The sequence below is a fragment of the Daldinia childiae genome (assembly GCF_008694065.1).
Source record: "Daldinia childiae strain JS-1345 chromosome Unknown Scaffold5, whole genome shotgun sequence".
Classification (NCBI taxonomy): domain Eukaryota; kingdom Fungi; phylum Ascomycota; class Sordariomycetes; order Xylariales; family Hypoxylaceae; genus Daldinia; species Daldinia childiae.
In genome coordinates, this window is record NW_022984646.1 from 2,215,959 (window position 1) to 2,240,424 (window position 24,466).

Here is a 24,466-nt window from a genome sequence, read left to right on the forward strand (position 1 = left end):
GTGTCCGAGGGAAGCTTAAGCAGACGTTGTGAAATGAAGAAGAAGAAGAAAAAAAAAAAAAAGAACCAAGTCAATCTTAACTTTCTCTCGCGCCACTCGGAATCCGTGCAAGCGGCACGGCGGGCCACTCGTCGCACAGCGAAATTGAAGAAACGAAACAAAAAGTTCAGAAGGATAAGAACAGGCGGCGTGGGGGGGAAATGGGCAACGGACCCGATTGTCTGGTAACGATTCGACGCTCGTTCTACGGCCCCTATAGGAAGGGAGGGGCGGCAACGTATATGAATGGGGCGTAATACGCACATATAAGCACATACATACATACATACATGTAGGTAAGGCAGGTAAGTATGTAATGCAACCACTTACGCCTACGGAACACCAACAAGGCGTAGCGCTAGCGCGACTTGCCGTACATTGTCTCACAAAGATCTCCTGAAGGTAAGGGGGGGTACGGGTACGACAGCGGGTTTGAGACAGCGGGAGTCCTCACGAAGTTGTTGTTTTTGTTGTTGTTGTTTTCTAGAGAAGAAACATAAGAAAAAAATAAGAAGAAGAAAAGGAATAAGTGAGGGGTATACCATCTATAGGTATTATTAAAACGTTATACTCGACCCGCGGGTAAACAGTCATATAGATAGATATATACCTAGGTAGGTAGATAGGTAGAGCGCTAAATGCTGATGTGCATACAATTTAAATGCCGAGAGAAAGAAATTGAAGTTACAAAGGTATCAAGAACCAAAAATAGACGTGTCGCTTGCTTCTCAACTCAGCCGTGATGCATACAAGATGGGTCTATTATAACAGACGGGCCACATATGGTTGCTTGAAACGGGCCCGCCCCAAGTATGAACGCGACCAACAGATCTTAAAGGGGCGGAATAAGGTAGTCGAGGTGCAGAAGAAAGCGGCGGTGAGGATAGCTAGCCTAGGTAGGTAGTTAGATTATTGTTGTCAACAATAATATGATATTACTATGCCGGACCCCAGGTGTCGTATAGCCACTGTCGAAAGCTTGTTGGCTGTATGTCCACCGATTCGTTCAAGTTCGTTTCTCCAAATGTGTATCGGCCATCCGCAGTCTGTAGAAGATGCTGCATCGTGCACCATTTAACTTCGTCCCGGTTCTGCTCGTAGTAGCGAAGCCATTGCACGATTTCTTCGTACGGCCTCCTGATAACGTTGAAAGCGACTATAATGATGTGTTAGGGAACTCGACGCGAGAGGATAGGCTGCTTTGTCACTTACCTCCTCGGACTTCGCTGCAAATCTCTTGAAGTCTTTGAGTTGTCAAACGAGAACCGCGCATTCTGAACTCTCGCGGCCAATTGTCGATTCCCAGCTCAACGGCAGCGGCGACGAATCGTGCTACGTCAAGTGCCGATGTCATTACAACGTATACTGGGCGGCCCCGGGAGTCCGTTTCCGGAATTTCGGCAGTTCCAAGGCCTACATCGATCATGTAGTCTCCCTGGTTTCGGATCTGACAGCTGACGCCCATGTTGTATGCTTGGAGGCCGCCAGGAGCAAAGCGTTCGTAGAAGATGCCGCATGAGAAAACGGTGTATTTCATCGAATAGTGTCTCGACTGGGACCAGTGTCGAAGTTGTTCCAAGGCCGTCGAAGAGCCATTGTCAAAAGGGTCAGTTCCTATGGCTGGTCTATGGCTTACGGAGCCTTCGAACTCCGAAGGCACGAAGCAGCGTACGCCAGCTCGTCGAGCCGCATCGATGAGGTTTAGTTGCTCTGCACCGGGGATGGTAGATATCACAAGGTCAACGCCCTGAAGGGCGAACTGGAGATCGTCAAGGTTTGAATAGTTGACTATGGCTACCTGACAGTCGAAATTAGATTCTAATTCCGGGTGGTCCTATTGATGAATTAGCTAGCCTTGATGATGTTATAGTTATTCTGATTCGGTCACCTTCGTTGAGAGCACGAGTATGGCATAGGCAGTCCGAGACAACTCCCGGATTAGAAGGGCTGCAAAGCCCCCAGCACCTGCGATCGCAATTCGCATCATAGCCGTTGATGTCTTCCTACCCATTGTCGAGACGGTTTGCAAGTCGATAGATAAATAAAATGTCTGACTGAGAGTACAATGGGACGTCTATGGTCACGTTCGTCTACTTGGAGGTCGGTTTTTACCACTTTTCTGCCAGTATGGGTGTAGAAAATCTCGCACTGGCAAATTGCTACAAGGGATATACTTTGATGTATTAGTAGCGAACCTGCTTTTGATGAGTCAACCCCTGGGACTCGCGTTCTAAGTGGTTGACAGCGTAAAGGAACAGCCCGGTGTCACTCGAGTTTCTGAAACTAGCAGGAGAAAGCCGAGTGGGCGAGCCAACTCTCAAGTGCCTACGGCTTTCCAAGATGGAGGACGCCGAAAAAATTCGGAGAGGGGTTCTTTAGGTAGAGTTAGGTAGGTGATGTCCACGAGATACGCGTCTAAGTCGACTCAACGAGTCCAAATGGTCCAAATGAGCACAACTGAGCCACGGGATGACCTCCGAACAAGTGGGCCTTGATACAAGTTTATAATATACTTGGATCCTAAGGGGATGTCGCGCGGAGATGGGCAATCTAATCCGGCTCCTTAGAGATTTCTTAAGTAGTACCAACAGAGTTGTGCCAGTTTTCATAGTAGCAGCGAGCGTGTTTCCCCGGCAAGGATTTGTAAACTCCTCCTGCAAACACCCTTTAAAGGTAAAGCTGCGTCCGCATCTATGTCTAGTGATTCTTCGTATAATGTATATGATCCATCGAGATTTGAGGTATTAGTTAGTGCTGCCTGATAGAGTGAAGATGTCGACCCGCATGGTGAGTAAGTAGGTATGTATCAGTTTCGACTCGAGAGTCATTTCGGTAATGACCCAAGGACGTCAAAGTACCTACGGCCTACGACCTATAGTAAAGTGCTGCATAATGCTCCACTATCTGGGCTGCAGTTTACGGTCCCGGGAACGGCCATGTGTAAGGGTGTGAGCAGAAGACGCCTTCGGTGAGCCTTAGGATGTGTTCCACCAATAACTAAACGGTATTGGGAAGTTCGTAATAACAGCTAAGGAGGTGTGGCAAGCGAATTAGAATCGAATAAGGAGATATGTCTGAATCTCCGATAGAAAAGTACAAGTATCCATCACCGTATCAGGTGGGAAGCGCTGTAGACCCTTGACATACTGAGGAGTAAGGCGATCTCCTATGATATACAACCCCAGTAGTAAGGCAAACAAAAAAAATAAAAAATAAAAACATTATCTAGCCAATTCCACACGTGCGTATAGAAGCTTGCTCACTAATACATGATTCATAAAGGCCAAGTGATTACATGTACTAGAAGGCAACAATAATCATCACCTAGGGGAGTCTAAGGCCTGGTGCTAGAACTCTCACCGAAGGAGACCTAAGGTAGTGAAATCCCAGGATATATAATAGGATACTGCCATGACGATACTTAGTTAATAGGATACAAGGTGGGCACACCAAGAGTCAGCCCATATTAGAAAGAGAGTAGGAGCGGGCCGTAGTTGGTGAAGTGAGTTGGGACAGTCCGCGGGCCACGCGCCGGTTGACAGATAGAGTAAAGGCCCTAAAAATATTAGAAGGGAAGAAAATAAAATAAAAGTAAATTGGGGGCTATCCATTGGCACATGTTCAAGCTTGTCGTGCATGAAGAATAGGCTGCTTTCTCGGCCGTGGTAAGCCCTTAAGTCTCTGGAGCCTGGTATATTCTGCGGCTCTATCCTGAATTGAGGTTGATTCAGGGTAAGTTGGGGGCCGAGACGAGCTCAAAAGGAGTATCGCCGCACGGATCAGGTTTATAGGGCAGCGCGGCTCCACACAACAGCGTCAGTAGCGTATTTTAGTTAGGGGGTACATATCGGCACATCCAGTCCATTTAGCTGTTTGGTAGGGCAAGTAGGGCAGGTAGGGCAGGTAGGACAGGACATACCTTACCTAAGGTAATGGTTAGCGGACTTTGGGGTGCTGCGCTCCACCGCAGAGAACGTTATTCCCCAGGGGGATTAATACTTCGAAAAGTGCCTAACTTAAAGGTACCTCTTACATACCTACCGTACAACCTTGCTTGCCCAGCTTCACCTGATACGTATTTAAACACTAAAAGAAAATATTATTGCATCGTTTAACCACCACTCAGAAGACCGCGTTGCGTTACTTCTATATATTGTAATTTCTTTCTAATATTTCTTTTCTTAAGTTTGTGTTAAGATGAAAAAGAAAATTTCAAGATGTTTACTTTTATGGTCTTTTTTTTTTTTTTTTTGCGTCGATTATCTTACATATTCTTCAGCCGTAAATCGGAAAACTTAACCTGAATCTCAATAAGACATCATCAACTCGCATATCTATCCACAACACTTCAACTACGGCAACGGTGATCTCACGCGCTTTTTCTACTTGTAATACATCTAAGGTATTATAAGTAGCCTCACACGGGAATTAATTGATGCGTGCGCCTGATCTCAGACGGCTATGCCGGTAAGAGTCATGTGAAGAAAACAAAAAACAAACAAAAACAAACGGGAACAAAATCTCTGATATTCATAGACATCTGATTCGACCCAATTATTCGGTCAAAGATCACTTATGATTGATGAGTCTCGGCACGAAGAATTACATCCTGCAAGCTTTCTGTAACTCTGCATGAAGCGGCTTAGGTTAGGGTCTTACATACATACCTAAGGTAGGGAAAATCTTACGTTAGGTACGGCAAGACAAGACTCCAATAATTCGGATGGACCACTCATAAATCAGTAAAGCGATTCTGCCCTATAGACCACGCTAGAATTTCTAGTACTACCCGAGCGAAGAGCCTCGACAGGGGGGTTTGTTAACGAATTAGCAATCCTGGTATCGCTTTCTATTCGCTGGCCTTAGATGCAGGACTAATAGATAACTAACCCAGAATTTCTCGGAAATGATCGCAATTGCTTACTCTTTTTCTCGTAGTCCTTTGTTTAGATTCTCTCAATGGTCACGTAATCATTTTTAACGTCATAATAGATGATTATAAGATCCATTTCGGATATGAATACAATCTTTCTATACCATACAATTCTATTTCCCAAGCCTTTCGAATGCTTGCTTACACTTTAGCATTCCATATTGGGTATCATAAATGTCATCTGCTGCTCTCCCCCCTCCCTCAAAAAAAACTTCGTCTCGTCTCCACCTGTTTCAGTTGAAGCACTTATGCCTTACGTGAGGCTGCAGAGTCGGCGTCTGCCTGCTTTACTATATCTGCCTCGGCACCTCGCTGGTTTGTTTTTCCAGCATCGTGCTGCCTTTCGTATTCTTGTTGCGCGGCCTTGTTGCCGGTAACACCTGCGAAGGCTCCACCTACAGTGCCGGTGACACGATCAGAGATGCCGCTAACGTAGTCGTTAACCTGACCCTTGGCTTCTTGCCGCTGGCCTTCTTCATTCTGTTTACGTCCAGCTGCCTTTAGAGACTGCCGATTAATGTTAGCGTCTTCTACCCATGTTCGTAGGGTAATTTGGGGGTCTAGCATTATCGACTTACCTCGACGCCTGTTAGTCCGCCGACGAATTCCTTAGCTGAGCCTACGGTCTGGTTGTAAGATCCGGCAGTTCTGTCAGGGTTATCCTTTGTGACGGCTCCCGATGATGAGGCAGTGAAGCCCGGAGCTTTAACAGTAGCGTGCGATGCGTCATACTCGGCATCAGCCTTGTTTTGCTTAGCTTGACCTTGAGCCTAGATAAGATTTTATGTTAGTTGATATTGGATATGTCGAAAGTATAGAACTAGTATAGAGAACACGTACCTGATCACCTGTGCTTCCAGTTACGCTGCCGAATGCGTTCTGGACGGTACCAGTAGCAGAGTCGACAACGGACTTGAGAGTGGAAGTGTTATCGTTAGACATATTGGTAGGTTTGATAATGTAGAATAATTTAATAATTGAGTAAGTATTGTGAGTTGGTATGGAGTTGATGTTAGAGATGACTATGGTAATGAAGAGGGAGTGAAAGGGTCTTTTATAACTCAGTTAGATTCGAAAACTAGCAGGTTGCGTAATATTGTTACTGGAAGGCAAAGTTGGGAGAAGTCTTGAAACAAGCGCAAAATACATCAGCGATAATGCAAATCTTTGAGGGCAATCTCTAAATCTCGATGTAAGTGACTATGGCGTTTTGCTTTGGTGGCACAAAGGTGGAGGAACGATTGCCCCTTTAGGCAAGTAAGACGTCATTGAGCGTGGCGTCAGGTTCTTTTCGTTGATGTCATTATGTTTGCATTAGGCTAAGGCCTGCTTTCAAGCCACTTGCGCTTCCGACTACATGCACTTTGATTGTTCAATCATGGAGAAAATGAATAGGCTTACCGCTAAATACGTAATATTATGCATCTAGCACGAGCCATTCACTCATTTGGATGTGTTAGGTCACATTTCTCGCGGTTTCTACAATGACGTACTTGGTGTTCATTATATTCCTTTATTATATGGCTACGTAGTACCTACTTAGTGTATGCCATATGCGGTATGCCGTCTTCCCGGGAACAAACCCTTACAGCTAAGTATGAAGGACATGGGTAATACATACCTAGGAGAGGGATGTTAGTATTAGGTATGCAAGCATCAGCTGTGGTTTCACGTCCAAGATGTGAGGTCCTACCAAGCTTTATTCTACAGTCTAGAATATTAGGTACCTTTTACTATTACTCAGCCCTATTATGTTTTATTTCATAAGAGTAGCAATCACAGCCAAATGCATCAAAAACATGACATCGTATTGAAGGAACTATATCACGACTATCCTAACCGGAAACTAATTTACTCATGAACTCATATTCAGCATGCCATTTCATTTGGTATCATTGAGATAAGTATGTCCACCGAATTTTCCAGTGGTCCCCCTAAAATAATCGCATTTCCTATGCGACCCGAAACCGCATGCATACTCGCAAGTAGGTAGCGTAGTACACGACAAACCACCCTAACGCCTAAAATTACAAGTGAGAGGATGTTATTGTCCTCAGCGCCTAACTAAAAGCGATTGTGAAACTAGGCATATGGCCTAATTTGACATATTCATCTATGAGTGATAGACTCTCTTTTCCTTAAATGAAACTAAGAATAAAGAGTTCAGTATTCAGAGAAGTCAATGACATAATCAGTGCTGGCTCCATTGGATTGTGTTCAAGTCAATGCCTTCTTGTACGAGTTCCCATAGAGGACTTAATTCGCGAAGGAATGTGACTCGTTCCTGAACGGCTTTGAGAACGTAATCGATTTCTTGCTCCGTAGTGAATCGACCAATGCCGAACCTGATGCTGCTGTGTGCGCTCTCATCACTGTTTCCAAGTGCTCTTAAGACATAACTTGGCTCTAGCGAGGCAGATGTACAAGCACTGCCTGATGACAGCGCAATGTCCTTCAGAGCCATAAGAAGCGACTCACCCTCGACATATGCGAAGGAGACATTGACACATCCAGGATAGAAGCTTTCAGGGGCGCCATTTTGGGTTGCATGCTCTAACGCTAAAAGTCCCTTTAACAGTCGATCGGACAGTGCCTTGATACGTTTCGAGTCATACTATGTATCAGTTAGCCGCGAAGCTTCATAAAATGAGTAGTCATCAGAGTTATGTATATGGAAATCAGACACGTGTGCTTTGTCTCAACATAGCAATTCCGGTCAAGGAGTTCAGAAAGCCATGCATGTATTAAGCGGTTCATCAATTTGGGAATGAGAAAAAGAAGATGAGTAAGAAACTTACTTGTAACTCCTCCTGGGCGATGCGGCAGGCCTCGCCAAATCCTACCACTAGAGGTGGAGCGAGAGTTCCACTGCGTAGGCCACGCTCCTGGCCACCGCCGCTGATGATAGGCTCTAATCTCACGCGCGGTCGTCTTCGGACATAGCAGGCACCAATACCCTTAGGGCCGTAGATCTTGTGCGACGAGATTGACATCAAGTCGATATTCATCGCATTGACATCCAAGGGAATCTTGCCTACGGCCTGAGCACCATCGGTGTGGAAGAAAACCTTCTTCTCCCGGCATAGCTTGCCAATTTTTTCCAGAGGTTGAATAACACCAATCTCATTGTTCACAGCCATGATGCTAACAAGTGCCGTTGTTGGCTGGATTGCGGCTTCTAGTTCCTTTAGGTCGATTAAGCCGTTGTTTTGGACTGGTAGGTACGTGACTTCAAAACCATCATCCTGAAGATGTCGGCAACTGTCAAGAACGCACTTGTGCTCTGTTTGACTTGTGATAATGTGCTTCTTCTTGCCAGATCGGCCAAAAAACCTCGCAACACCCTTAATGCTCATGTTATTGCTTTCAGTTGCACCGCTAGTGAATATAATTTCCTTAGGATCCGCACCGATCAATTTAGCAACGTGCGCTCGCGCTTCCTCAACGGCCTTCTCACTTTCCCAGCCGTATGCGTGTGTTCGAGAGTGGGGATTGCCGTAGACGCCAACGAAAAATGGCAGCATGGCGTCCAGAACCCTAGGATCGACGGGTGTCGTAGCTTGCATGTCTAGATAGATGGGACGTTGACCCTCCTCTAAAACAGTTGCCTCCTTTAGCACTTCGGCCATCGGGCTAACTTTACCGTTTGTGAGGTTGCCAGAGCCTGGCATAACAAGCTCTCCCTTCTCATTCATGAAGTCCTTCTTATCTAACCTGATAGCCGTCTCAACATTAACCTGAGCATTATCGCGTTTAGTTTCCGACACATAGCCCCTTCGGGCGATCTGCGCGGCAGTTACACCTGCTACTTTTGATATGGACGGAAGTCCTCGTAGAGAAGTTGAGGCGATAGACTGCTTAAGAGCGAGGCGCGAAGCCTGTCTTAGTGCTGAAGATGCCACATTCGCCATGATGGCATCAAACGGAGATATGCGATCAGTTATTAAAGGGAATATGAAGAAATGTGAGTATGAGAAGGAGAAAGATGGTGGAGTTGTCCTAAGCTTGAAGGCGAATTTCAAATCAAATATCAAAAAGTCACGAAAAAAGATCCGAAGCTCGGTCAACGGCGATTTTAGGCCTTTGAGCTCGGGGATAACGGAAACGGAAAAACAAGAGTGATCTTGGTAATTTAATTGGATGAGAAGAGCAACGGTACCCATCTTTGGTTTATCAGATCATGCATGTTACGTAAACTTTAGTTCCCACAGTGACACCTGCCCCTCATCATTTTCAGATGACGTTAGCGAGCAAGCTCCTGCTTTCTCTTCTTGGCATTAGAATGATAAAAGGAAAGATACATGTGCTGTACACACTGCCCGCCAAAGTCAGCACGGTGATTCGGGTTTAAAGATTCAACGCTAAGAGATTCTCGGATATCCGGCAAGCGGTCCAATATGTAGTCCGTACATGTAGTATCAGTTCTGGTTCCGCGTATCATAATGTTTACTAAGAATCTCAGCTTCATAATATCTGCAAATTCATGATACGGTTGTATTAAGTACTTTAGGTAAATAAATGGGCTAAGCTACATAGTACCTATGTACAATGTTTAAAGCTTCCACCTGTTTTTAGAGGTAAAAAAAAAGCTTCGGTAGTACCTAAGCGTAGTAGTAGGTAGGCTTATTAGGTCCAAGCCACAAAAGTTGACGGATCCTCCGCGAAGCCGAGCTGATGATTTAAAGCACTGCCACAACAACGACGTCGTCAGTGGATGAAAACGACCTAAATCACTAAGTCAGGTTTACATGTACAAGTCACTTCGCTACTTTATTTACAACTTTACTACTAAACTACTAAACTACTAAACTACTAATTTCTGCCTTGCTTGCCGTCACCTGCTGCAACCTCTATTCGCCCTTGATACTACTTTTTGTTTCTCAACTACTCAACTACTCAACTATTACCTCACAATCTATTAGTGTAGTATTGCTTCCCCTGAACGCTACGCAGTAAAAACTACAAAGAAACATCCTCATTCCGAATCAATACCCCCACTAAACCATACATCGCAATCAGAACCATTACAAACAGATCATTTCAACCTCGCAGAGCGATGAGCTTCCGAGGCTTCCAGAAAAGCGTCATTCGAGTAAATACCAATGCGCCTAGTCCCCAAAAAAGAAAGACGTTGAAACTAATTAGAATTCTCTAACCCATAGGCGCCGCAACAATTTAAAGCCAAATTTAACATTGGCGAACATTCAAAAGATCCCGTATTCATCGACGCAGAGCGACGTTTCCAAGAGCTTGAAGTCGAGACAAAACACCTCCACGATGAGAGTAAGAAGTATTCCGATGCCATTAACGGCATGCTCAACCACCAGATCGAGTTCAGCAAAGCGATGACCGAGATCTACAAGCCTATATCAGGTCGCATGTCAGATCCCGACTCGATAGAGGTTCAAGGCAACCCCGAGGGCATCCGCGCTTGCGAGGAGTACGAGGCTATCGTCAAAGATCTACAAGAATCGCTCAAGCCTGAGCTTGAGATGATCGAGTCGCGAGTTATTCGTCCCGCGAATGAACTACTTGACGTACTCAAGGTCATCAGGAAAACAGCAACAAAACGTGAGCACAAGAAGCTCGACTTCGACCGACACAATGCGACACTCAAGAAAATACAAGATAAAAAAGAGAAGAGTGCCAAGGATGAGAAGGCCTTGTGGAAAGCAGAGAGCGATGTCGAGCAAGCTACGCAGGAATTCAATTACTTCAATGATCTTTTGAAAGACGAACTACCTAAGCTGTTCACTCTTGAGCGCCAATTCATCAAGCCGCTATTCCAGTCATTCTACTATATGCAACTGAATATCTTCTATACGCTCCATGAGAAAATGCAACATTGCGATATTGGATATTTCGACTTGACGCTTGATGTAGAAGAGGCATTTTTAAGCAAGAGGGCAGATATCCTGGAGCAGACGAACAGTTAACCATTGTTCGATTTAAGACCAGCGGTCAGAAGAAGCCGCCACCCAAGTAAGCGAACAAGCCGGCAGCATTAGAGGCGGGACCGCGGCTGCTGATTACTTACTGCAGGCGCATCATCCGCACCGAGCCAACATCAGTTAAATACGGCCAAGAGTCGCAGCCAGAGCTTGTAGAGAACCCTCCTCCGCCATATTCCGCATCAGCGGCCGCCTTCAAATCGCCACTATCTCCACCTCTAAATAGCCCACAAATCGCCTGGGCTAGCAGCCTTGCAGCAGGGAAGCCAAAACCCCTCTCCGCCGAAACCTAAGCCCACCCGACTTAGCGGCGCGCCAGCCGTGGAAACAGTCACTGCTTTGTACGATTATTCAGCCCAGGCGAGGGTGACATCAGTTTTAGGGCAGGACGTATAGAAATCGTGACCAGAACACCAAATGAGAACGAGTGGTGGATTGGCAAGTGCCATGGTAAACAGGGCCAGTTTCCTGGTATGTGCCTATCTATTATACTGGGTATCGTATATGGCTTGACTAACTCTTCTGTGGTAGGAAACTATGTGAAACTAGGCTAGAGATCTACCTTTCGACCATCGAGATACTATAGGTGATTTTATCTACGATATAATCGATAGAACAAGCCTACCAGTGGTAATAGTAAGTAGGGCACGATACAGCTCGGCCGTATGGCGCATAGTCATCAGACGGCAAGTATCTCAAGACTTCAGGGGGGGTGTCTTTGTGGTAGCACTAGTCAGTAAATATTAGGCTATGCTGGAACCATGCGGACTTCTAGAAGTGGAGGATGAATAAGACAGGCAGTTGGAATGATCAGTTCGGCAATCAAATCGACGACTCCCGATGAAATAACCTATAGGAACATTGGACAATGGGCCATAACATTGCTCGTCCTTGTATGTTCTCTTCCCTAAACCGAACCGGTAGCATGATAATCATAGTATCAGAAGCCAAGCCAGGCAATTCTAGTTGTGCCCCCAGTACACTGAAGTGGATGTTAGTTATATTGACTTTAGTTTTGTCTTATAGTGTATGCCTGAAAGTCTAAACTGCCTAAGGTATAAATATCTGGATGCCTACCTACCTAGTAGCTTTAAGTCTGTCTCGGTGGCCTTCGTACTTTGAGTACCCAATCAACTAGCAGTCATTCGACTACCTATGGGAGTAGAACTCGAGCTAAAATTGGCGGACCGCTGTAATCTAGGGGAGACACTTTTATAGCGTCCGCTACATTATTGGATGAAGTGATGGCCACACGAGCCAGGGGCAAGTTCACAGTGGAGAATAGCTATACAAACGCACAGCAATTATTGATTCTGATAGAGGCGAAATAAATCAAACAACAAGTAGTATGAATTCAACTTAGGTGTTCTAAAGTCATAACACCAAAACTATGCAAACAGCGCCCAGTCCGAAACCACGGCCAGACTCGTTAGGATACGTAGGATATGCGTTGTAAAATGTATGCAAGGGGAGGAGATGATTTGTTTGTCACCCGCGTTGGATAGTATCACCCACACTTTGTGACTATAGATGTCAATAACCTATCTTCAACAATGATAAATAACTAGGGGAAATAAGATAAAGTTGTAACATAGGTAAGAGGTAGTCATACGCGTCAGATACTACCATATGGTGCTATCTGGGTCATTTAGCTACCTAGGTCGTCTAAGTCTTATATCCTTCTCCTAAGCATTGTTCTAAGCCACTACAATATTCGTAGCGACAAGTACTATGTGTTCTATTTCCGGTGTGCTGGTAATAAATATTATATATTCACGTCGCCATGGGAAAAATAGAAGAACCGTTAATCCAAACTATGAAGTATAGCGATACGGCCCGGCCGCCATATACAGAAACAGTTCGAGAGCCTCCCCACGAAACCTCGGCATTGCTAGATGGCGATCTTCACACATCGATAAATCCCAGAATCTCCCCATACCGGCCATTCCCGCCTGCTCTGAGCGCGCACTATCAGTGGAAGATAATCACCCCAACATGGTTTAGAGTCTCGTAGTAGATTAAGGAGACATGCTGATACTGTGTAACGCTGTGATGGATTCGGTGTACTCAAATAGGGAAGACCACCTAAACAAGGATACACTACTTATATAATATCGATTACTTAATAGTCCACGATGTTTCAAGGCTACTTAGCAATGACTGTCTTAACAGTAGTCCCAGCGGTACTTGGATAAACAGGTAGGTACCTTGGTTCTATGGCTCGAGCCTTTCAATGAATATCCTCCGGAATGCGGCGATTATAGCTTTTCCACCTCGTGGATTTCTCGGTGAGTACTTTGGGACCCAAGGTTATGATTAAGAAATAGAATTGGCCAGGTCATATAAAAATATGAAAAATTACTACCACAACGAGGATATACATGATCAGAGATGAGAGATTAGCGGGCAACGCCCATATCATGGCTAGTTATCAACGCATTACACTAGAAATAATATCTCAACATGGACACAGCGTCAAAATGCCATTATCCTACGAGTTCTTCAAGCCTAACATTATTCTTCTAGCAGCCATCCTTCTCACTACTCTAGCTTTACATTTCCCCCCTAAGCTTCGCCCCCTTTTTCTTCCTCCGGCATGGCTCCTCACGGCTTGGTCATTCGCCTCTGTTCAAGGCAGCATAGCCTCTGGAGGATTAGTTGGACTTGAATCCTACACAGCAATAACGTGCATCATCCATATGCTAACTCTTCCTCGAATTTTATACTTCGAAAATCATTCATTGTTATCTAAGGCTCCGGAGACTAGCAACACCACGTGTTCAAATAAACTTGTTCTGCCTCCCAGTAGGCCTAGCATATCGGCTGCGTGCTGGATTTGGAATAATCCTCGGCGCTTGTCTCGCCAACGACTAGGACCTACATCGGCACCGTGGCCGAAAATACTCAAATTCGCACTCTTCCGCATTTGCAAGGTCGGAATCATCGTCCTTATTGACCGAATCTTTGTTCAAAAGGCTGGTGGATATATCAATGCTACTAGCACTATACTCGATTTCACCCCGGATCAAGAGCCGATCCTACGGCGCCTCTTCGTGGGGGATGAAGATGACCCAATCTTGGCGCATCAACTACTCCTAAGAGCGTTCGTGTGCGTCTCTTGGATATGGACGAACATACTCATACTCGAGTCGTACCACGCCATATTGTCCTTGTTGTTCGTTGTGATATTACGATTTGACAACCCCGAGGACTGGCCGCCACTCTTTGGTAATCTGATAGAGGCATGGACAGTAAGGCGGTTCTGGGGCAGATTCTGGCATCGTATCGCATCTCCAACTCTTCATATATGCGCTAAAATCTTCTCGCAACGCATCTTGAAGCTGAAACCGGGATCGGCTGTTGATAAGGCAATAGTTGCGTTTGGAATATTCTTCCTGTCGGGGCTTATACACGCCATGACGGCTTGGAAAGTTGGCCAGGGCGAAAGTCATCGCGATTTGCTCTTTTTCTGCGCCAATTATTTCGCTGTGGGGGGCGAGATTTTCGTCTCAACCCTTCTCAGGAACTTGCTGTGCAGAACAAAGTACGAGGCCCTGCTAAGGGACGCGAGAATACGCGTCGCCGGGAAAGTTTTAGGGTTTGCATGGGTTTTCGCCTGGTTCTTCTGGTCAACGCCTAGGTGGCTCTATCCTAAGATTCTTCGTTGGTCTTTGAAGCAGGCAATACTACGGTCGCGGGCATAGATAGACTAGAATACATATATACATTTCATACTCTTGTCCCAGTGGATGTATCTCTGTCTGAGAGGACACGATGTTACAACCCTATGATTGACATCGCACTCGTTCGTAGCTACGAGATGATTAGTAAAATGTATCTATTTAGCCTCCTATCGTCTTTCTCTTAGTACAGAGAGGGTAAGGGTAGTAATTCTTCAATTGTTAGGGGTGATAACCCAAAGGGCCGGCATATGACCGACTTCGATTCGGTGACCTAAATAGGACAGGAATATAGCGTCGCCACGTTGTAATATTAGCGCCATCAACAGAAAACCACCGGGGAAGGGGATACCGTGTTGAAAATGTTTGCTACAAGGACTAGAAATACATGTAGTAAAGGGAACGGAAGCTTATTATAGGAGCAGTACTAAAACAATTCTTTAAGCCTAACCCAAGTAGTATTCAAGTAGTAAGTTTGGTATCATTCGAAGGGAGCAATAATTCCAATAGATAAATGCATCAAGTTATAGGGGTATTCGTAAACAACTAAGATTGATATGAAAACTAGATACTTTGTCAGGGTCAGATCTCCCCGCAATTTGTAGGATGGGCTTAAGATCCTGGACGTAGATCCCCCAGGTCTTGACCTACATACCGAGTGATCTTGGCAGAGATCCCCAGATCTCGGACCGGGGGTAGGAAAATACCCTTAACTGGAGAGCTGGGGTAAGAACAGGACCCTCTAATGTTCTAGAATGTTGCTCATCCTGCCGCGTCTAACGTAATGGACCCCTTTGAAATCCTTGGCTGGGTATCACTCATGCGACACGCTCCTTTTAGCTAGTTAGATAGAATACATGACTTGCTAGAAGTTTCCGTGAAGAAGTCACAGCAAGGGGGATAATTAGTAGTTACCTAAATATTATTCCATCCGTACCTCTTTCAAGGTAGGTTCAAATAATCTTGTACATAAATTACGCATGTATTTTATACCAACGTTTGACCTCGGTGTGCTACTCACCCCATATTACCCATATAATGCGGTTCCTCATACGTAAAAATGAGGTACGATCTTGCAGTATAAGAGACAGCAGGAGAGCTCACAGGTGGGTTGTTGGACTTGGGATCCGCTCAACTTTGGTGAGTTGGTAGTATATTACGTTATATCTTCCTATAGGCTTGACGGGGGAAAAAGAGACTTCCACCTATATCATAGAAACTAACTACTAGTATGCCTCTATGTACAACATATTGATGTAATTGCAAACATCTTACAAGTCAAGCATCTTGTGACTAAAGTAGAGGTAATTCACGGCGATATCTACCGAAGAACTAACAAAGCTCCACCTAATAATCTCAAGATACTAACGAGATAGGCTTACCGACCAGAGTCAAAATATCGTAACGATCTTGAAATACAATTGGCTTGGGCTTAACTGGTGTTCATGTGCAGGTGTCGATCCGGGGTAGAGCTACGTATGCCTTTGGGGTTTAATCCCTAGCTGAAGATTTATCCATTGCAAAGACATCGATCAACTTCCTTTCTTGAAGAATCTAACATATCTCCGAGATATAGATACTACCGAGAATATCCGCAACGATCATTAGACAGGGATTCATGGTGAATAGTTGTTCACTTGATGAAAAGTTTACAAAGCAACTGACTATGCAACATTAATGCGTAAAATATCCTCACATCTAGTGTCAACCAATTGAAACGATCTAGAGGGTAAGAGAAACTAATGATTGGAGCAGATCATGGGGAAGACATCTATGTTGTGGGGTTTGCTCATCACCCCGGAAATGAAAGGGGGTGTGTGGTTAGAAATAGAAGTATGAAGAAAATGGTTCTGATGCTAAAAACCCATCATGCTGGACATCGAGGCTCATAGTATTGTCGATCTAAGAAGTACACCGGTTTAAAAATGTATATATATTAAGGTCGTCATCGCCACATTCATCAAGGGCTTCTTCTGTATTAACAAGAACACCATCAGAAACTCGCAGGAACGAGAATTTATTCAAACATCATTCCTTAGTACCTCCAAAGACTTCTAAAAGCAAAACCCCCAAAAATGCGTTGTTCAACTCTTGCTGCTTCTGCCATTGCTTCCTTTGCATTCTTGCAATGTATCGTGGCACCGGTTCCCTTGATGGCAATCGGCATTTCAGCCGCGACAGCAGAAGCTATAACCTCCGGAGTTACAGCGGGCACAATCGGCGCCGCCACCACCGTCGGCCTGACCTGCGGCACCGGCAAATGCAACAGGCGTAGCCGTGCTGCGTTCATCTATGCCTCAAAGATAGCACAAGAGATCGCCGAGCAACTAAACATCCCCGATGGGGACGCACCGGGAATCCCGCCACCCCCTACAGCTCCCGAGGGAGTGCCGCAGTTCAACATCGACGCTTGTTACTATGATGCCCTGAACGCAAATGTCACGATGAACGGCCCCATAGGAGATAACCATATTAGGGTTGAAGGCCTTCCTCAGACCTGTATGGTCCTGAGCACTGTTCTCAGTGGCAAGGTCGATGGCCCTCAACCTATCCCCTGCGGCAATGCTTGTATTGAATACACAGGAATGTCGGTGGATGAATACGAGAGCATCCGGCATATTCTCAATACACAGGTGTTGAAGAACGGCGAAACTTGAATATATGTCGGGTTATGCTTTCAGAGGGGATATGTTTGGTGGAACATCATGGAATAAGGCTTTGAAGGAGATCCTAGTGAGACTCGAAGCTCTCATTATTTCTTGTGTATTTCAATACCTTGGGCCTCTGGAAGGCCGAAATTGTTGTATATTGCTTTTGCTATATTGTTGATAACGGACAGTTGCTTTCATCAATGGATGGAACTATGTAAGATATTGTCTATGAATACACAAAATGACATATCAGATACTTATTAACTACATTATATTAAAACAATTTAACGTGTGCTAAATAATTGCTAATTTATGTAACGTTGTTTTGTAGTTCATCGTAAGAAGCTTGTAAAATAACAAATGTATTGTGATGCTATTTGTATGATGATTATGTTCCTAGTTTAGTATTACGAAGAAGAAGAATATAGACAACGCTATTGTTCATAAATATGTTCTAAATCAACGAAATTGTACATCCTCTTCCATGTAGATATATATGAGTGTTGGCTGACGTTCTCTCAATCACACATTCTCATATTGCATCAAAGCATTTCAAAGCATCTATTACTAATATTCATACTCTCTACTTTGAATTTACGTTTGATAACACGAATTAGCTTGGAATAATGTCTAACTCATACAACCTCGCTGCAGCAGGTGCTGCTAGTCAAATTACCGGCCGCAGGATCTTTTCAGTAACGAGTCCTAGAGAACAGCATGTGAGCCAAAGTTTTGACTTTTCCAGGCCTGATAATTTGAGTCGAGCTTTTGCCATCGAAAGCCTCCAGTACTACCGCTCAAATGTTATAGAGCGGGAAGCTATGTATAGGTCGTTGTCTGACTGTCTTCTAACATACAGTCATGAATTTAGAGAGGTTGTTTCACTTTGTGTCGGCAAACCAAATGGTGTTTTCTTTGAAGGCCGTTACTTTCAACCCCCTCATAATATCGAGGTCGTCCGTCGAGTAGTCGCCAAGAATGTTAACTACGACGGTAGCCTCCACAGCTACATGCCCATATTTAACAGGATAAGGCGATCGATGTACTCATTTTGGGTTATGCCGATAGATGGCATTTGGGTTCTGATCGTTATGCACCTCGCGAACTACGATCAACAAGTCGATCAGAACCGCAGAATGAGTGTACCCAGGACCGACGGGACGCCAATCACTGCTAGATTTATAAGAATCTATGATGTGGTCGAGGAAGGCAGACTCGAGAGACGGCAGCGAATACAAGAAAGACTCCCGGTCGTACTCAGAGAGGGTGATATCGATATCCCGGATATCCAAGGAGAATACCCGTCATTTGCAGCGGTGGAAGGGCTTCCTACCTTGCATGGCTACAGCCACGAATCAGGCCTGCTCATTCATATGATTGTTGAGCATTTATTTGAAAGGCTTGAAATGATTGTCCAAAGGGTGAAGAACCCTTATCTTGGAACGATCAAGCAAAGGCTCCATAACCGTTACGAGAAGTCCTTATGGGCCTCCATCCGTCTTCCCGCGAACCCAGGTGCATTGTACAGGGCTCGTGGTCGAATGATTGGGAATCTCATGACCGGCTTGAGCGCTACAAATCAATGGCAAGCAACAGCGGCTATTGAATTGCCTGATTGTGAGATACGGACAAGGAGCGGTTTGATGCCAGCCTTGCAAGGTATTGCCCTGGCTGAAGACGTGCAGGGCGATGGGAACGAAAGCCTATTATGATCCATGGCTGAAATGACGATATTGGGACTATTTTGGGTATGTGGTATATATAGCTTAGGTTTAAGTATGAGGTTTATTAGTTCTGGCATAGAGTCTAGCGGCATTCTTATTTCTTTATATAATTTAATAAATATTCATATATTCAATATAAAAAGCGTGCGAGCAACTTTGATAAAGACATTTGTTTCGAAGTGATACTTATCTCGCAGTTTTTCTAGTTAACTCAAACAGCCACGTATGTTGATATTATTATATCTTATGTAAATAAACTGTTTTTACACAATTGACTTTAATAAAATAGATAACTAAACTAAAGGGAGACAGTAACTAATACTTAAGACTTCTAAGACGTGCTCTTTTAGAAATGACGTAACGCCTCAGCCAATTGGCGCTTCGGGAACTAAACCCGCAAACCTGTAGTAAAACAGTAAAACAAGCATTTTTAGGATAAAAACAAAAACAACCGATTTCATGGTTAACTATTCGGAAGTCACCAAGATCCAACAAACTTGTCTTACGTCTCTTTCATCGTTGGACTTTGTTCTACCTTTGCGGCACTCAAGCTATGAAAATAGTAAGTCATGAGGTCTTACTACTTATGTACTGTATCAACAAACAACACAAGTTGCGTTAGCAATGCTGATCATTGCCATCATCACCCAATTCTTTTGCTTTAATCTCCGGCCGCTAGTCTTATCTCCTCCAATGTTGTTGGGTTTTCCACATGCTACATATGTAAGGTACCGTTTTATACTTATGCGAGATAACGACGGTGGCTCTTCCTTTTCCGATTGGCTGTAAGTCATTTATGATAGACAGGGAAGGAAGACTGGTGTAGGGGTCACCCGTCCCTGCGGTTTTTGGATGGTCGAAAAGCTAATAACAAGTAAGGAAGGAAGTTCATGATGAAAAACCCCAGCATAAATATTAATTTAACAACTTATCCGATACCTAGTAATGCATGATATCGTATGTTAGATACGAACTACGCAGGGTTCTCTCCCTTTGAAACCTTAATGGCTTTGGCCGGTAAAATATCCCCCTGACTTAAACAACGACTCATAAGCTACATGAGCTACATGAGCTACATACTCCAATACTACTATCTATACAGGGGTTGTCTCACATATATTTTGTATTGGAATGCCGGTTCCTGAGGGCGCGTGCATGTTTCATTCGCTTCTTCTTAACTCCCGATCTTCTTGTAAGGAGATTTGTGAGGAGATAGCTGGACCTTCCGCCGCCCTTTACTGCTACATCTTCTAGGCCATTGACCTGTGACGCGGATCGCAATGAAGGTATCCTCGCTCATTTGCGCTACCATTGCGCTTCTTCAGGCCGCTGTCGAAGGCAAAGATGTCGTCGTCGAGTCTCTACCAAAGGTCCCAATGGGTTGGAGGAAGATTAAGAACGCGGATCCGAATCAAGTAATCAAGCTGCGGATTGCTCTTGAACAGCCTAACCTAGGTCAGTTCGAGCAAACCCTCTACGACATATCTACTCCTCAACACCGTTTATACGGGCAACATCTATCACGCGATGAGGTAAAGGAGATGATGAAGCCAAGAGAGGAGTCGACTGCTGCTGTACTAGAATGGCTCGAAAAATCTGGAATCCCCGCGTCGGATGTCAAGAATGACGGAGAATGGGTCAATTTCCAAACTACCGTGCTAAAGGCGGCGAGCTTGTTGAATACCGATTTCCAAGTGTATAACCATGTCGGAACAGATGCACAGCGAATTCGAACTCTGCAGTAAGCATCCGCCTTGTTTAACGGATGAATACGAGGTTTGCTAACCCGAAAACAGTTACTCCGTTCCCGAGGCAGTCCGGCCCCATATCACTATGATTCAACCGACGACTAGATTTGGCCAGATGAAACCGCATGCCGTAGAGGTGTACGAGGTCATCGAGCAGAAAGAAGCAACTGCTTTCTTCAAGGCCGCCGCGGAGATCCCTACCCAGGAACTCAATGCAACTTTCTGCAATACCACCATGACCCCTGAATGCTTAAGGGCGCTTTACAACGTCGGTGACACGGCTGCGGATCCTAGCGTCGCGACTATCTTTGGTGTGAGCGGCTTCTTGGAGGAGTACGCGAAGCATGATGCGCTAGACAGCTTCCTCGAGCAATACGCTCCCTATGCTCTTGCTCAGAACTTCACCACGCTCTCTATCAATGGTGGTTTGGACAACCAGACTGACTCTGTCGATGATGATGTCGAGGCCAACTTAGACATGCAGTACGCGGCGTCGCTAGGGTTCAACACAGATATCCGATACTACTCTAATGGAGGCCGTGGACCTCTGGTTCCTGATCTTGAGTAAGTAATCGAGTCATGTCGTTCTCATTGATTGATACAATGCTAATATAATCTAGCCAACCGGATCCGAATACCGTGAGTGGATCTTGCTTACCAGTGGTTTAGGACTCAATTATTGACTTTAATAATATAGGGATCTAATGAGCCATACCTCGAGTACCTGACGTACCTCCTGGATCTCCCAGACGAGGAGCTCCCGCATACTCTAACCACCTCTTACGGTGAAGATGAGCAGTCAGTACCCAAGACGTACGTCGAGAAGGTTTGCACCATGTTCGGCCAGCTAGGAGCTCGTGGGGTGTCCGTGCTCTTCAGCTCTGGAGAGTAAGTCTTATCATGTTTTTTTTATAGCACCGACTTATATACGATAAGCTAACCGTTTCTTTCAGCACCGGTCCGGGTAGCGCCTGCCAGACAAACGACGGCAAGAATACCACCCGCCTTCTCCCCATCTTCCCCGCAGCCTGCCCGTACGTCACAGCTGTGGGCGGCACCGTCGGCGTCGAGCCCGAGCGAGCAGTATCTTTTTCATCTGGCGGCTTCTCCGACATCTTCCCGCGTCCGGCTTACCAAAAAGCCGCCGTGGACGCGTACATCAGCACTATTGGCGCCACGTTCGAGGGCCTGTACAACCCGACCGGCCGCGGGTTCCCAGACGTCGCGGCCCAGGGGCGCAACTTCAACGTCATCTCCCAAGGATCTGTTATCAAGGTCGGCGGAACATCGGCGTCGGCGCCGACCTTCGCCGCCATCGTCAGCTTGCTCAACAACGCGCGCATCAAGAGCGGCCAGAAGCCCCTGGGCTTCTTGAACCCATGGCTTTACACTGACGCTGTTGACGGTGGTCTCACAGACATCGTGCTGGGTGGAAGCAAAGGCTGCACCGGAAGAGACATCTACAGCGGCTTGCCGGCACCTTACGTTCCTGGCGCGGGGTGGAATGCGACGGAAGGCTGGGATCCCGTCACCGGGCTCGGAACCCCGTTATTTGATGTGTTGCTTGAAAAGATTGCCCCGGGCGTCGAGATGCCGAAGATTACCTCGTGATGATAAGAGAAATGCATCGCTGAGTGCTTATAGTATACCGAATCCAGTTGCCCAGGTTCGGCGTTTGGCTGTGGCTGGTTCTGGGCGTAAAAGGATTCCTAGTATAGACTTTGTTTTTTTGGATTCCTTTAGACATTCAAGAATAGGCTATCCGATAGAACTATAGTGTATCTTTATACTAATATATTTACCCTGTAACTCTTGTCGTTGTTGGTAGTATAGAGTTGTGTTGTGACTGGGCAATAGTATGTGCTATTTGGGAGATTGTGATATTGAAAGTGGTAAGTTTAGTCTGATTAACTATAATAGTGGCCGACATGGTTTTATGTTTGCATCTAAACTTTGTGTCTACCAGTTCTTCGGAAAAAGAAGGTTCTAATGATAAGAGTAATCCGGTCTTACTAGATACCTACCTACATACCTACCTACCTAGGTTAAGGCTTCACGGCGATTATGAATTGCAGCGATCATGCATGTAAAGCTTCCAGTAATTGAAAACACGAGTAATTTCAATACGCACCTTGGGTAGGTACCTAGATTCGAAATCGTCTGAATATGAAAAAAAAAAGGTAATAATAAGCGTACGGGCCTACACATCTACTTATGTACAACCATCAGCCCGTCTCAGCCTGGATCGCGACCCCGAGAATAGATCCAATATGTACCTCCTAAGACAGACAGACAAGCCGCCCCGAGCGGTGAATAATTCGCATAAAACCATGCGTACATGAGAGAAACAATGCATTAAGGATCCGACCCTTCTCCCCGTACTAACCGTTAGCCGGAAGGTCTGCCGACGTTATAGATATCGGATGGATGGATGGATGGAAAGGCTGGGAATTAATATAAGTTTGTACCAAGATCTGGCATCTCCGTGCGATCTGATAATTTTACCCCGGTCATCTCGTCTCGCGGAGTTTTGAAAAAAAGACGTTTCGTTATCGTTCATCCACTCTGAAGTAAACCCCCGAGATGGCAATTTAGTTGCCGTTGTTATTATTGTTGTTTTTATTGCCGCCGAGCAGTCCAGCGTTAGCGGCCACGCCTAGACCGACACCAAGGGCGATGGCGATGATGAGAATTACGACGACGAGACACCACCACTTTAGCTTTCTGCGGTTTCGGGCGTGGACGATTCCTTTCTCCACATGAGTATTGCCTTCGTCGATGTATTTATTCGTGTTCTCGGCGTTGTTGACTGCTTCGTTTACCGCATTATCCTGCTGCTCCACTAATATGGCAAGATCTTGGAACATATTTGCGAGTTCGATGAGGGTCCGCTCAATGCGCTGGAGCTCATTGTGGCGTGCGCGCACTGCGCCGAGAACTGACGACGCTTGACCGGCACGGTTGGTGCGGAGCTGTATCTTGTGTCAGCATTATTCATCTTTGAGGATTACTCGGGTTCTTTTGGTGATAAAGGGCGCAAGAGTGAAAAAAAAACATACCGCTGTCTGGAAAACACCTTCATTGCCCCAATCGGCATCGGCCGCATTGCGAACTTCTTCCTCGGTAGCCTCGGGATTGACAATGCGGTACTGACGAGAAATCTGTTCGCGGTACCGTTGACTGTAAACGTTCTCTTCTTGCCGGTAATTGCTCAATTCACGCTCAAACTCAGCTTTGATGGTAGCGACCTGCCGATCCTTCATATCGCGGGTGGGTGCTATCAAGCGGAGATTTGACTGCATCGCTGGCTAAGAATTTTAGTTGATCTCGAATACCGATGTTCAAGGTCTGCGTATCGGCGACAACGCGTTCAAGTTGTTGCGATGCTGCACCGCCGTCGCCTTCGGCCAGCGCGCGCTGGTGAAGGGACGCAATTGTTTGAACATTGCTCGTAAGGGTACGGATTTCATTGCGGAGGAATTGAATCCGGTTGAGGAACTCCTGTTGTGGGAGAGTGTCTGAGACTTGTTGCTGTTCTGGATAGTTCTGTAGCTCGTGCTCCTAAATGTTTGTTAGATAGGTAGCTATCGCCATACGCCGAGTCAGCCGTAATGGCTACGGAACTGCCTTACCTGGTAACCTTGTTCAGCTAGGGAACCATCCTGGTATGGGTTGTTTTGATATTGACCGTAAGACATGTTGACTGCTAGGCCGTCGCCTTTATGACATCCAAAAAGTCC

At 45.5% G+C, this 24,466-nt stretch overlaps 8 protein-coding genes across 8 annotated transcripts; 4 read left to right on the forward strand and 4 right to left on the reverse strand.

Moving 5' to 3' along the window:
- Nucleotides 1–977: 977 nt before the first annotated feature.
- On the reverse strand, nucleotides 978–2,050 carry GL218_05748 (putative isoflavone reductase family protein; the record flags this gene model as incomplete). Its single annotated transcript, XM_033582432.1, has 3 exons — nucleotides 978–1,195; nucleotides 1,252–1,873; nucleotides 1,928–2,050. 3 exons carry the CDS (start codon nucleotides 2,048–2,050, stop codon nucleotides 978–980), a joined length of 963 nt encoding a protein of 320 aa, XP_033434803.1.
- Nucleotides 2,051–5,218: 3,168 nt separating this feature from the next.
- On the reverse strand, nucleotides 5,219–5,914 carry GL218_05749 (putative mismatched base pair and cruciform dna recognition protein; the record flags this gene model as incomplete). Its single annotated transcript, XM_033582433.1, has 3 exons — nucleotides 5,219–5,479; nucleotides 5,551–5,742; nucleotides 5,813–5,914. The coding sequence occupies 3 exons, from the start codon at nucleotides 5,912–5,914 to the stop codon at nucleotides 5,219–5,221; spliced, it is 555 nt and encodes a 184-aa protein (XP_033434804.1).
- Nucleotides 5,915–7,163: 1,249 nt separating this feature from the next.
- GL218_05750 (Cysteine desulfurase, mitochondrial) lies at nucleotides 7,164–8,883 on the reverse strand (the record flags this gene model as incomplete). Its single annotated transcript, XM_033582434.1, has 2 exons — nucleotides 7,164–7,586; nucleotides 7,771–8,883. 2 exons carry the CDS (start codon nucleotides 8,881–8,883, stop codon nucleotides 7,164–7,166), a joined length of 1,536 nt encoding a protein of 511 aa, XP_033434398.1.
- Nucleotides 8,884–10,028: 1,145 nt separating this feature from the next.
- On the forward strand, nucleotides 10,029–11,477 carry GL218_05751 (uncharacterized protein; the record flags this gene model as incomplete). The annotated part of the gene is made up of 4 exons (XM_033582435.1): nucleotides 10,029–10,064; nucleotides 10,135–10,903; nucleotides 11,284–11,394; nucleotides 11,455–11,477. The coding sequence occupies 4 exons, from the start codon at nucleotides 10,029–10,031 to the stop codon at nucleotides 11,475–11,477; spliced, it is 939 nt and encodes a 312-aa protein (XP_033434397.1).
- Nucleotides 11,478–13,403: 1,926 nt separating this feature from the next.
- Nucleotides 13,404–14,627, forward strand: GL218_05752 (uncharacterized protein; the record flags this gene model as incomplete). The annotated part of the gene is made up of 1 exon (XM_033582436.1): nucleotides 13,404–14,627. One exon carries the CDS (start codon nucleotides 13,404–13,406, stop codon nucleotides 14,625–14,627), a length of 1,224 nt encoding a protein of 407 aa, XP_033434396.1.
- Nucleotides 14,628–16,678: 2,051 nt separating this feature from the next.
- On the forward strand, nucleotides 16,679–17,260 carry GL218_05753 (uncharacterized protein; the record flags this gene model as incomplete). Its single annotated transcript, XM_033582437.1, has 1 exon — nucleotides 16,679–17,260. The coding sequence occupies one exon, from the start codon at nucleotides 16,679–16,681 to the stop codon at nucleotides 17,258–17,260; it is 582 nt and encodes a 193-aa protein (XP_033434395.1).
- A 2,998-nt stretch (nucleotides 17,261–20,258) lies between these two features.
- Nucleotides 20,259–22,337, forward strand: GL218_05754 (Tripeptidyl-peptidase sed3; the record flags this gene model as incomplete). Its single annotated transcript, XM_033582438.1, has 5 exons — nucleotides 20,259–20,719; nucleotides 20,775–21,290; nucleotides 21,347–21,365; nucleotides 21,424–21,614; nucleotides 21,680–22,337. 5 exons carry the CDS (start codon nucleotides 20,259–20,261, stop codon nucleotides 22,335–22,337), a joined length of 1,845 nt encoding a protein of 614 aa, XP_033434403.1.
- Nucleotides 22,338–23,317: 980 nt separating this feature from the next.
- GL218_05755 (Syntaxin-like protein psy1) lies at nucleotides 23,318–24,424 on the reverse strand (the record flags this gene model as incomplete). The annotated part of the gene is made up of 4 exons (XM_033582439.1): nucleotides 23,318–23,698; nucleotides 23,786–24,003; nucleotides 24,062–24,287; nucleotides 24,359–24,424. 4 exons carry the CDS (start codon nucleotides 24,422–24,424, stop codon nucleotides 23,318–23,320), a joined length of 891 nt encoding a protein of 296 aa, XP_033434402.1.
- Nucleotides 24,425–24,466: the final 42 nt, after the last annotated feature.